General features: G+C 49.6%; 1 protein-coding gene and 3 non-coding genes across 7 annotated transcripts in view; 3 read left to right on the top strand and 1 right to left on the bottom strand.

Moving 5' to 3' along the window:
• The window catches only part of unm_hu7910 (un-named hu7910), a 29,146-nt gene that overhangs the window by 571 nt on the left and 16,085 nt on the right, over positions 1-12,490 (bottom strand). For 2 of the 4 annotated variants that reach the window (XM_070985883.1, XM_070985885.1), the window contains 22 exons: positions 10,225-10,278; positions 9,484-9,594; positions 9,341-9,376; positions 8,684-8,719; positions 8,132-8,176; positions 7,521-7,550; positions 7,387-7,419; positions 7,227-7,262; positions 6,662-6,709; positions 6,383-6,484; positions 5,165-5,206; positions 4,977-5,062; positions 4,675-4,761; positions 4,242-4,392; positions 3,901-4,037; positions 3,683-3,781; positions 3,199-3,288; positions 2,227-2,364; positions 2,014-2,149; positions 1,807-1,898; positions 990-1,123; positions 1-702 (listed from right to left, as the gene is read on the bottom strand). The exon at positions 1-702 is cut by the window's left edge and continues 571 nt beyond it. In XM_070985883.1, the coding sequence (XP_070841984.1) occupies positions 552-702; positions 990-1,123; positions 1,807-1,898; positions 2,014-2,149; positions 2,227-2,364; positions 3,199-3,288; positions 3,683-3,781; positions 3,901-4,037; positions 4,242-4,392; positions 4,675-4,761; positions 4,977-5,062; positions 5,165-5,206; positions 6,383-6,484; positions 6,662-6,709; positions 7,227-7,262; positions 7,387-7,419; positions 7,521-7,550; positions 8,132-8,176; positions 8,684-8,719; positions 9,341-9,376; positions 9,484-9,594; positions 10,225-10,278 (1,874 nt within the window). In that variant the 3' untranslated portion in view covers positions 1-551. The remainder of the gene's footprint in view (positions 703-989; positions 1,124-1,806; positions 1,899-2,013; positions 2,150-2,226; positions 2,365-3,198; positions 3,289-3,682; positions 3,782-3,900; positions 4,038-4,241; positions 4,393-4,674; positions 4,762-4,976; positions 5,063-5,164; positions 5,207-6,382; positions 6,485-6,661; positions 6,710-7,226; positions 7,263-7,386; positions 7,420-7,520; positions 7,551-8,131; positions 8,177-8,683; positions 8,720-9,340; positions 9,377-9,483; positions 9,595-10,224; positions 10,279-12,490) is intronic. The other 2 variants (XM_070985884.1, XM_070985886.1) reach the window with 1 other exon arrangement.
• On the top strand, positions 2,569-2,642 carry trnai-aau (transfer RNA isoleucine (anticodon AAU)). The gene has a single exon. It is a non-coding gene; the product is annotated as a tRNA-Ile (tRNA).
• On the top strand, positions 5,326-5,399 carry trnai-aau (transfer RNA isoleucine (anticodon AAU)). The gene has a single exon. It is a non-coding gene; the product is annotated as a tRNA-Ile (tRNA).
• On the top strand, positions 5,908-5,981 carry trnai-aau (transfer RNA isoleucine (anticodon AAU)). The gene has a single exon. It is a non-coding gene; the product is annotated as a tRNA-Ile (tRNA).

Here is a 12,490-nt window from a genome sequence, read left to right on the forward strand (position 1 = left end):
ATGGAAAGGTGAAGCTAACATGGCGGCTGGATAAACTGAAGACATGAAGTTAAGGCTTCGTCACAGCTGCAGCTCAGACTTCTTAAAGTGTCTGTTCTATGTTGTAGTGTTTTCACGTGAAGGCATGAAGCTCCAGAGAGCTGCTTTGGGTCTGAGGCTCAGTAACGTCTCTACATTCAGAAAAACACTGACTTTCAAAACATCTAAAAACATGAAATCCATCGCAGGACTTGTGTGACTGTGGCGCCTGAAGCCGGTCTGAACGGCGACCCGGGTCTCTCAGGTGAAACAGGTACCGTATGTTTGTGTTTCGTGTAAAGTCAGTAGTAGCTTCGTTTGTCCGAGGGTCTGATCCTTCCACGGTCTTTGACAAATTTAGTAGTTCATCCACAAAAAAAGCAAAAATAATCAGTCCGTCGGTCACGTGAGTGATTCTTCTCAGTCGTGAGTCAGTGTGTTTAGCAGTTTATCCACAGAAGAAGAACGTGTCACACTGTTCTTACCAGGTCCGGGTTCACCCTGGGCCCTGGTCCTCGGGTCCTCGGGCCCATCTAAATGGGGCTCAGGGTCTGGCGCTGGTACGCCGTTAGCTCCGGGTGCCAGACGTCCACGATGAAGATGAGGCGGTAACTGTCGGCGTCCTGCCAGACCTCGTGCTCGAAGGAGTCGTCGAAGATGAGGACTTTGCCTTCCTCCCACTCCCTGCGACACGGCACGTGAAGAAGAATGAGAGGTTAGCAGCGACACGTGGAAACCCCCCGGGTTCACAGCAGCACAGTGCATTATGGGTAATGACTGCAGTCATGTTTTTCCACTCTGGTGTGAATCAGGGAGCGTCATGCTTTGTGGCTGATTAGCTCAGTTGGTTAGCGTGTGGTGCTAATGATGCTAAGGTTGTGGGTTCAATTCCTGAATGGACAAATTCTCTCACTTGCTTAGAAAAAGAGAAATAACAAGAGGAGGAAGAGGAGGAGGAGGAGTCCACCAACCTGGTCTGGTTGGTGCAGCGGATCCTGCAGCCTTGTTTGGGGATGACGAGGCCGAGGTGCATCCTCAGTCTGCAGTTAGTGGGACCAGTGTGAGGCCACACATGAGTTCCTGGCTGCATGACGGAGAACTTGATCTGAACACACACACACACACACACACACACACACACATTAAAAGACATAAGCAGATTAAGAGCAGCTGACCTCGTCAGATTATCTTTCCAGAATCAGATCCTTTATGTTTCTGGTTCAGAGCGTAAAAGCCTCCAGATTTGATTCTAAATTCAAGCTGATCGTTTGACAGCGGGAGAGTTTTGGGATATTTTTAGCGATGAAATCCTTAAAATCTGCACACGTGGGCCAGCCTGCGTCACAGCGTCCGTCCAGACACGCGTGGACGCCATATTGGCCCAAACATGAGAGGAGGCTGATTAGAAGGCAAATCAAACAAAAAGAACACTTTAGTGCAGGACGGGTCTAAATCCTGAATGTCCTCCACCGTCTTTCTGTGGAGAAGCAGACGGTCACACGTGTGAACTCAGAGGGAACGAACAAAGCTTTCTCACCACTGTAATCTTTCGCTTCTGCCTGCCATTAATCATAAAATTGGTGGCTGGATGTTTGTTCTTGAAATGCATCTTGGGAGTTGTAGTTAACTTCAGTTAAACTACTAAGTTTTCAGTCCATGATTCAAACACTCGTCTCTTCCTGCACAGTAACATGAGCCGGACAACAAATGTGGTTCTCCATTTGGGCCAATACACCCCACCTGTGTGTGTGTGTGTGTGTGTGTGTGTGTGTGTGTGTGCATGCATACCTGTCCTCTCTTGCAGCCTGTAGCTTCAGGGTACCTCTCCAGCAGCGAGCAGGTCTTTGGGACGCCCTGACAGGAATTTCCAACTTTCTTCCCTAAACGCACAGAAAACAGGAAACACAGTCAAACCTCACGAAGGTTCAGTCTTCAGTCTTCTTCTTCTTCAGTCTTCTTCTTTTATACAGTATAAGTATGTATCTGAGTGTGTACCTTGTTGCCAGAGCGTGTACTGGCCCCACTCTCCTTTCTCTCTCAGGTTCTCCTCCTCAGGTACGAACAGTCCGGTGTTCTGGTCCATCACAGCCAGAGCCTCGTCCCTGATGGTCTTCCAGTTCCTCTCCAGCGTCTAACATGCACACAGCTCTGATTTAACCGTCTTACTGACAAAACCCGGACACATGAAAGTACACGCCGGCGCCTCACCTTGACCAGATTGGTGTACCCCGTGTCTTTGGGCGTCCACCAGGGCTGCGCCTTCAGTCCGTCCACGTTGTACAGAGACCTCTGCCACACGGAGGCAAAGTGGCCTCGCTTGTGACCGAGCTCGTACCAGTGGTAGGCCTGGAGGGACAGACGGAGAGAGACAGGTGAGTCCAAGGCAATGAAGCTTCTCCAAGCCGAGCCGCGTGTTGAGCGTCGCATGGTTCGGGCCGCAGAGGACAAGGTGACGTCATCAAACGTCTCGTTTTGTCCGACTGTCGTCCAACTCCAGACATCAAATACTCCTGACCCGGGAAACTAATCGGAAACACCTCAGGACCTCACGGCCAGTTAGCTCAGTTGGTTAGAGCGTGGTGCTAATAACGCCAAGGTCGCGGGTTCGATCCCCGTACGGGCCAGACCTTTTACTCGCTCACTAAGCTCTGCAGCGGCAGAACGAGGAGGATCTGTTGGAGGCAGTTCGTAAATAAAACTTTCAAAGTTGGTCCTTCTTCCTCAGAGCAGCGTCCTCCTGGATGTCTGCTGAAAGTCTGTCTCAGCGGAGAATGCAAACGCCTGATGAGGACAGAAATGCTCTCGACAGGTCAGACCTCAGGATTCATTCAGAAACATGGCGAAGTGATGACAGTAAAACAGACATGAAGAGTCTCTAAAACTGTCACGTACAGCATCAGAAATATAATCTCCATCAATCCAAGATTAGGATTTTCAATTTTTGCATCAGAAAAAAAAACCAAAACATCTCTGTTTCTGTTTTTTTGTCCAGGGGGTTTACGGTACAGGAGAAACACCTGAGAGTCTGTTTTCATAAACTACAGCAGTTTCACCTGAGGTCACATGACTCTGCTTACTGTGAAGTCTCAGAGCTTTGGCACCACCTTGTGGTCAAATGACGTCATCGTTCAGCGTCTCTGTTTGTTCCAGGTGAGGTCGTGAAGTGTTCTTGTTACTCACGCTCTGGTCTCCGACCCTCTGCAGGGCGTCGCCCAGGTGGAAATAGAAACGGCCGTCATCCGTCCCCGGCTCGCCTGACTCCAAACCCTCCTGCAGACACAGCGTGGGGCCGCTTTTAAAGCACAGTTCACTGTTAACGGGGCTGCTGCATGTTTCCTTTCATTACCAGGTTAGTTTCTCATCAATCTCATCTCTTCAGGACATTTATGTAACAAAGCTGGTTTCTGTAATCTGGGGAGGGATTAGGAGAGCCTGATTCTGTCTTGTAGAAACATTACCAGGCCTGTAATCTGCTGTCTGAACAGGAAGTGATGCTGCGACAGGACGAAAGGAAACATAACAAGAAAACATTTAAAAAAGTCTGACGAAAAGTGAAAGTGACCTCAAACAACAAACTGCTTCTCCATCTTGGTTTCTTGTGCTGAAGTAAACACACAAACATACAAACGTGTGTGTGTGTGTGTGTGTGTGTGTGTGTGCTTACCTTCAGGTAAGGTATGCTCTCTGCTATCTTGTTCTCAGACTTCAGGATGAAGCCGTAGTGAACTTTAGCGAAGCCGTTGTCGGGGGACGCTGCCAGGACCTGCAGGCGACGCGCACAGGTCAGACAACCAATCAGGAGCTTCAGCTCCTCCAAACCGCCACCATTCACGAAATACAACAGGATGCGTGTGTTCGGTGAAGCTGTCGGCACACACACACCTCTTCATACACCTTTTTGGCGCCCTTGTTGTCTCCCAGCAACAGATGGGCGACGCCCAGGTCGTTCTTCAGACCGATGTCTTCTGGAAAGATCTGAGTCAACCTCTCCAGAGTCGCCAGAGAGCCTCGCATCCGACCTGAGAGACACGGTCAGAAGATCTGAACCTCAGCAAACATCACAAAGACAACCTGAAGACATCCTCAGTGTGATTGGACCATCTTACAGACGATCATTCGCAGCCAATCGAGTCAGGAAGTTTACAGTGCTCTGATCATCCTAAGGACTCAGTTAACGCCCTGAAACGCCGACGCTGACCAGCTGACAGGTGAGCAGGAATTACCCAGGAACTGCTGTCTCTCAGCTCGTCTCTTCAGCGCCGCCCTCAGGAGGTCAGAGGTCACGTCGGGAAGCTCGGCAGCTTCTCGGTAGCTGTTAATGGCTCTCTGCAGCATGTCGTTACTGCGCAGCTTCTCGGCCAGGTCGTCCTCCGCCTGTACCACACACACACACACACACACACACACACACACACACACACACACACACACACACATGTCTTACTGCGACAGCGTTTTGATACAGCGTCATACTGCGGTACTGCACAGTACTGCACAGTGCCGTGCAGTACCCTGCAGTACTGTGCCACGCAGTACTGTACATCACCGCACAGTACCGTGCAGTGCCATTAAGCACCGCGTAGTACTGTGCAGTATCTCGCAGTACCGTGCAGTACCGTGCAGTACCATGCAGTACCCTGCAGTACCGTGCAGTACCTGGGCTTTCCCGTAGCGAGCGCGGGGGCTCTGTGGATGCTGCTGCACCAGCGTCTCGAACGCTCTCAGCGCCTCCTCCAGCTTGCCCTGATAAATACAGAAAGAAATAATAAACACTTCATTCTAAACATCCACGAGCCTCATTTTAATTCAGCCTAACAGGAAAACAACTCCGTCCAACCAATGTCTGACTTCACCGTTGAGATGACTTTGTACACTCACGTTTGCCGTCTGGATAGTGAAATAAGCAGAAATGTAAGATGTCAGTAGACGCTGAATGTACGCTGAATGTCACTTTGTACCTTCTTTCGAAGCTTTTCTGCAGCGTCAATTTCCGCTTTAATGGTTTTATCGAACTTATTCAACAACTTTGGTTTCTTCTTCTTCGCTGGAGGAAAAAGATGATATCAAAGAAAAGAAAGAGACAACATCAGAGAGATAAAAGACAGAAATCTGTGTGGTTCATCTGTCCCTTTAAATCAGCGTTTACCTTTTTCTTTGAGCTTCTCTTCGCTCTGGTTCGCCGTCGTTCCTGTGACACACGACAGGACGTCCTCAGTGTCAGGTGTACAACAACAACACATCAACAGCGTTCACTGCGCGTGCATGCCGCCATAAACGTCACATCAGCTGCTCTCACAACAGCCATGTGGCCGGTTAGCTCAGCTGGTTAGAGCGTGGTGCTAATAACGCCAAGGTCGCGGGTTCGATCCCCGTACGGGCCAAACAGCTTTTGAGTGAAGGTTCCCAGTCATGGACTTGGAAACATCTCAGTCAAGGACCTTTTTGAGTTGAAAGGTCAGCAGAGTCTGTGGGGGTGGGTGCTGTTGTAGACCTCTGCTGAGAGATGGCGTCTCTGTTTTCAAACCATCTGTCCAAAATATGGACATTGTTTGTCGTCCAGTGTATGTCCCTGATCGGTCAGGTGTCGGTGGACTGCTCAGTCGACCTGCTGTGCTGCACCATGCGTTTGTTTAATGGCTGTTTACTAGAAATGATGGTGAAAGGTGGCGCAACTGTCATCTCACGACCGGCCACCAGGTGGAGGTGTTTCACACACTCTGATGTGTGTGTGTGCGTAACTGTCTATCATGACCTGCTCAAAGGGAGGCTAACAGCCACAAACTGACCTCCAGAGTGGACGAGAAGCGGCTTCATTCAGTCCACTGACGTCTAACTCCAAACATCAAATACTCCTGAACCTGGAAACTGATCATGACAGCAGGACTCCATGGCCGGTTAGCTCAGTTGGTTAGAGCGTGGTGCTAATAACGCCAAGGTCGCGGGTTCGATCCCCGTACGGGCCAAGTAGTTTTCTTTGTACCGCAGATCTGCCTGCCTCGTCTGAAATAAAGACTGTTTGTATTTCTGAAACATGACTTGTGCGTTTCGGCTGATTCGTACTTCATGTCTGATGAACTGATCGTAACATGACTCGACAGATTCAGTCACAGAGTCCGCTGCATCAAACCTTCACAACACACTCCACCGTCTCAGGTGATAGCAGACGGTGAACCAAACGATTACGGGACTCTTTATCTGAATCTAAGATAGCAACACAAACCCCTCAGTCAGCGTTCACAGGAAGTACGGAAACACCTGATGGACACTTTAACTGTGATGTGTTTATACGCAGCTGTGAGGACATTTGAAACGTTTAATAATTATATCATGTTTGTCAGAAAGTTGTGTGTGTGTGTGTGCTGACCCTCAGCCTCTGAGCCGCCCTCCGTCTCCCTGTGTGTTTCACTCTGTGGTTCCACTGGTTCTACTGGTGGTGCAGACTGGTTCTCTGCTCCTTCAGCTGGATCTGACAGGAGACAAACACACCAGGACAAAGTCAGAGCTCTTCCAGGACAGGAAACGCTCCTTCTTCCATGTTCACTGATGCTGTTTTCTGCTGTTCAAATACGAGGAGCAGCAGTATTTTCTAGGTTTCAGGCTAACAGTGAGCGTCAGACTCTACGTCAGACAGCTCGGTCTGTACCTGCTTCCTGTGTGAACCTGGAGCTGGTTACGTATTGTCCAGACTCCACTGCAGAACAAACAGAAGAACAGATCGAGGCTGAAGGTTGTGATGACAGTGAACACAGCTCACGAAGGCTCCAGTGACACCAATGAAAACGCTGAATAACGTTGATATCCAGAGCTGCTAAACAGGTTTCATCTGTTTTTTTCTGATTCTGCTGCTGGTGAGACAAAACTAGTACCAACATTTCTGTTTGCTCTCTCTCCTTTCAGCCTGCAGTGAAGTACCTAACTGTGCAGAAAGAGCTAAATTAGAAGATTCATATCACAATCTGTAGGATCAATGAGACTGCAGCCAGTGGATGGTTAGCTTAGCTTAGCATAAAGACTGGGAACAGGGGGAAACAGCTAGCCTAGAGCCAGCACCTCCAAAGCTCACTGATCAATAACTGATATCTCATCTTTCAACGCGTAAAAACTGCACTGAAGCTGTGAACTCATCCTCCGAGCCTATTTCACAAACTAAACTGAACAAACAACATCAAAACTAGCCCGATTAAACCCCACGTGGACATCTGACTCACACACACTCTCCTCCGGCAGCGGCTCCTCCACCAGAACTGCAACACACAGAAAACACCATCAGACCCTCAGAGCTTCTGTGCGTCATGTCTAATTCTGCTGCAGTCACGTCCATCTCTACAGCTGACAGGTGACGCGTCAGCCCTCAGTTAATCGTCTCACCTCCAGTTGTGTCGATGGCGTCTGCTTGATCTTCTGAAATAAGAGGAAAAAAGAAGCGTCAGCACAGCAGCGGCCATGTTTAAAGAACAGCACCAACGAGCAGTGAAAGCAGAGGACGGAGGAAAGATAATGACCGTAAGGATGAGCGCTGTCTCGAGGATCATCTGCAACACACACGACAAACTGTGATGAGCATCCACACACACACACACACACACACACACACACACACCACACACACACACACACACACACACACACACACACACACACACACACACACACACACACACACACACACACACACACACCTCAGCAGAGGAGGCGCGAGCGTTCGCCTCTTAAAGTCATGTGAAACAGATTCTGACGCTGATGAACGAACCTGATTCCAGAAAAACATCAATAAATCCTGTTCACTGTTCACTGACAGCAGCTTCCTGAAGTGTCTCTGAGTTCATGTGTTCATCTCCTTCATCCTTCATGCGTTCACAAAGTGGTGAACTCGCTGTGAGCGACTGAGCCTCGTGCAAAGCCTCCGCTGATCATCTTTTCTGAATGTATGTGAAACACTGAAGCTTCCAGATGACAGGAGCTGAAACTGTCCACGTCTTTATTGACGGGACTTTCGTCTCTTCACCTGCGTGTTTGTCACCTCGTACAGACGCCACAGGTAAATGAAGTCTTTACTGATCTTTAACTTCATCCTCACCATCATTAGAGAAAGAAAAGGCTGCGTTTAACTGACCTGGCACAAAGTCATCTTCCACCAGCGGAGGGAGGGGGACGGCAGCTGGAGACAGCAAAACACACAGGTTAACACACACACGCACGCACGCACACACACGCACGCACACACTAATGCGATCAGAGGGGTGTGACAGGGATAATGAGTCCTGCAGCAGATAAACAGGATGCTTCTGTTACAGAACATCAGGTGATGCAAACAGAGAGGGAAAGTGAAGCTGTGATGAAGCTGAAGGTGATGAAGATGAGAGTCGGCCTGGGCGATAAAACCACACTTAACCAGTAGGAAATATGGCCGACAGACAGTTTGATGAAAGCCGCCATGAAAGCACAAAAGGAACACGCCCTGGCTCAGCAACGGCCAATCATGAGCCCCGTGAAGCAGCCAATCGTTTGACAGGCGTGCTGTTCGGGTGCACCATCGATCCCTGAACCCACCACGCTGTCGAGGCCGCAGGCCCCTCTCTAAGTTTTAACGCCCAGCCCGATTTCAACATGCGGGAAACGTCACACACACGTCCAAACACGAGGCGTGGCAGCCTGCAGGACCAACCTTGGATTTCAGACTCCACATCCTGAGATCTAGAGACTGGATCAGACACAGACAGGTGACAACAATGTTACCTTCATGACAACATGCCAGCTGATCACACAGGTGGATCACAGTGAGGGCAGGTAACATTCAGACATCACAGGCAGACCGTTCAGCAGTGAAGAAAGTGTCTGCTTGTGCACAATGTGGCCAAAAGTATGTGGACACCCGAGCCTCGTTCGTCAGTCTGCTGCTGTAGCAGCGTTCTGTTTGCCTTCAGACTTTCTGGCGGATGTTAAACCTGCTGTGGGATTTGCTCCCTCTCAGACACCAAACAGCATCAGTGTGATCGGGTCCTACAGCTCCAGCTCATCCCACAGCAGCTGCTCAGCTCAGCGTTACATGCAGGCTGGTCGAGATCTGCCACGGCAAACCAGCAAAACCATTTCTTTACAGTGTCATCGTTTCCCTTCATGACCACAGGAAGAAGAAGAAGAAGAGACGAAACCAGAAGATCACGCCCAACCAAGAGTGCGAGCTGGGGTGTCCACATATTTTTGGCCATATATTGCACGAACAGATACCCTGAAGCACAAGAAGCAGGAAAAAGCAGCATTCAAACATCACGGCCGCTCACACGGTAGCATCTAGAACAGCTTCGTCTTCTTCACCACATACCTTCATCATCCTGGCGGACAGGTGAGCGGCTGCTCTCTGAAAGGAAAACTGAGTCTGAATTAAGGAAGTATTTTTATTATTTAACATGATGAAAGCAAAAAACCTGACCAGATATCATGATACACAGTACACTCCACACACACCTGATGCAGTGTCCTCAGGTGGTGTTCTGGATGACGTAGCCTCTGCTGGCTCCGCCCCCTGCGGCTCTGCAGCGTGGTGATTGGTTGCTTCACCCACAGGCTCGGCAGCGTCTTTGGTTTTGAAGAAGGACACGGGTGTGATGTTTACTTTAGAAACAGCGTCGACTCTTTGAGTATCTTTGACTTTTAATACACAGGTTTGTGACTCAGGGCTGCGACGGGTACTGCAATACTAATACTGCAAGTAACTCATTTTGCTGTGAAAACATCAGAAGTTTTAGCAGCAGCCGTTGGAGCACACACGGCTCGGCGTGCTGAGCTGCAGGTGAGCAGCAGACATCACACCTTTCACTGGCAGACTGGTCGCACTGGGCAGCTGCTGGTGTGACAGCGAAGCAGGGTGGAGCAGCTCGTCTGGGACTCTTTGTGTCTGTAACACAGTTTTTAGTCTTGTCTGGCGCAGACCTGGGATCAGAGTTACAGTCAGCAGAGGTCAGGTGAGGCAGACACGCCCTCAGGTCTGAACTCACAGGTGGGAACGAGGTGAAACACCTGCCGACTGCTGTTCTCAGGTATCAGGTCAGAGTCAGCTCGTTTGTCTGCGAGACAACAGACAGCAGACCCAGAGGAGTGCTGCCGCTGTGTGTGTGTGTGTGCGTCTGTGTGTGTGTGTGTGTGTGTGTGTGTGTGTGTGTGTGCGTCTGTGTGTGTGTGTGTACGTGTGCGTGCGTCTGCGCTCACCTGGTTTCTCCTCAGGTGAGTCTCCCACAGGTGCTGTCGCTGGCTCTTTCAGCCCTGTTCAGTGGTTAGAAGTGTCACAGATCAGCGTGTTTTTAATCATGTCTGACTTTCTTCACCAACAGTTCTGCTTCAGAACAAGTACGGAAGCCTGGAGGGAAGTCCATCAGTCAGCTCTGATGTTAAAACTTCTGAACTGTGGTACTGACACCATCGTCCACATTGTTTTATTCATGTTCCAGCTTCACTGTGAGCTTCCTGGCCAATAAAAACATAAAACAGCTGCTTCTGCCATTTTTCACTGAGGCGACGGGCTGTTTAACCCGTAATCTGTCATAATCTGTCATAATCTGACAGCGTCTGAAAGCCACGTGTGCGTTAAACTGGATTTCACCCAGAAGAAAAGACAGACGTAAAGACAGCAGGACATGCAGGACACACTCAGGACTGATGTGGCTTCACAGTCAAGTGTAACAGCGCCTGAAAGAAAATTCACAAAAACACTTCCTGTGATATTTTCTGAAGGAAAACAAAGGTCAGAGCCCGGGCAGGCGGCGGCGAGGAGGCCGGAGTTTAAGATATTCTGTGGGAAGGAAAGGAGGCGACGAGAGCAGAGCAGAGGAGGAAGCTGTGGAGGAGGAAGATAGGGTTGAACAGAGGAGGGAGGATGTGACGCTCATCGCTCACTCAGTGCGTCTTTAAGGCATTTCACTCTGCTTCTCCACATGAGTCCACCATGACACCAAGAAGGACCACAAACACATCTCCGTTTGAAAACCACCGTTTATTTATCAAAGTCGCACATTGAGAGGAAAAGACAGTGGGTGCAATGTACAGCAAGAAGAAAGCAATCGAGCCACAGACACAGAGTGAAATGAGTGAAACATTTCAGTTTCTGTCCTGCCATGAGGAACGACGGCACAGATCAGGTGTTTTAAGCACCGCCCCTGAGCTGGGCGTCCTTCAGCCCAGAGTTTCTCCTCACAGTAATGATGCTCGTGAGCTCAGTAACTTAATGAAGTTTAACTCCACAGGAACAGGAACAGACGAGGCACCGAACAGAGTTCAACACAATCTAAAAGTGGAACAAAGTTAATCTGAGTGTGTTCTTCAGTGACGTCCTTCATCCTGTTCAGCACTGACGAGGGTTTAAAGAAGTCCAACACATAAAGCATCTACGATGACACGTCACACGACAATAAGACAAGTCCAAGCGCTTTAATTATAATCACACTGGTATTTTTAAGAATTTGAACTTCAGTTTTCTTCTATTCTGATCTGAGCGTGCAGCTTTAAGGCAGCTTTCATCAACTCGACATTTCCAGACCTCTAACACTGGATTGTGACAGCACAAAGGACCAATCAGGCTTCACGAAATGATTAACTTCCTTTAAGAGACTCATGTCGACAGAGGCGTTACGACGGGGTCGACTCCAAAGATTTAAATGTTTTCTTCAACAAACTGAAACTCAGAACTAAAACGTTTTCTACGGTTACATCAACTCAACATGCAAACTGAAGCCAGACGCTTCCCGCAGGCCGACAGCAGGAAGAAATCTGCTTTCAGCAAAGAGATCGCCACCACACCACCACGCCCCCGCCGACCCGCTGAGCCCGTCTGTACCAGCTGGCTGTACTGACCGAGACGTGGCGGCCTCTAGTGGTCGTAGTGATGATGACGGGAGTAAAGGAGGAAGAAAGAACTGTAATGTTGACTTACTTTAACTTACGTGATGCATTTAAGCTGCGTAACGTACGCTAGTAGCAGTTTGGGTGACTTGGCGCTAACCATGTGACAGCGAAGGTCCAGTACGCCAACCGCTGCCCCCCCCAGTGCTCAGACATTTGGAGGTCTATTCAGTGATTGAAGTATGAGGACGTGTGGGATGTGAGTCAGCAGGACGGTGGCCTGTGAGGGACAGTTAAGTGTGAGTGTGTGGTTGACTGAAGCAGGAAAATCTCTGCTGTGGCGACAGTTTGAGTATTTGACACGTTATTTTTCACTGTCACAGGGCAGGACACGCCCCTCTCTCACCCTGCAGCCAATCAGAGTTCTAGCACCATTTACGGGAGAGTAGCTCAGCGCCGTGGCGTCACTTCTTCTTCCCGTCTGCAGCCATCTTCTCCTCCGCCACGCTCCTCTCTCTCCTGACCGCTGACACGCTCCCTCTGTCCGCCGCCGCCGGGGCCTTCGGCTGCGAGGCGTTCGTCTTCCTCTCCAGAGGCTCTTGTTTCTTCACGTCCGCCTTCACGGTTATGTGTTCCCCCT

The sequence above is a fragment of the Chaetodon trifascialis genome, chromosome 18 (assembly GCF_039877785.1).
Source record: "Chaetodon trifascialis isolate fChaTrf1 chromosome 18, fChaTrf1.hap1, whole genome shotgun sequence".
Classification (NCBI taxonomy): domain Eukaryota; kingdom Metazoa; phylum Chordata; class Actinopteri; order Chaetodontiformes; family Chaetodontidae; genus Chaetodon; species Chaetodon trifascialis.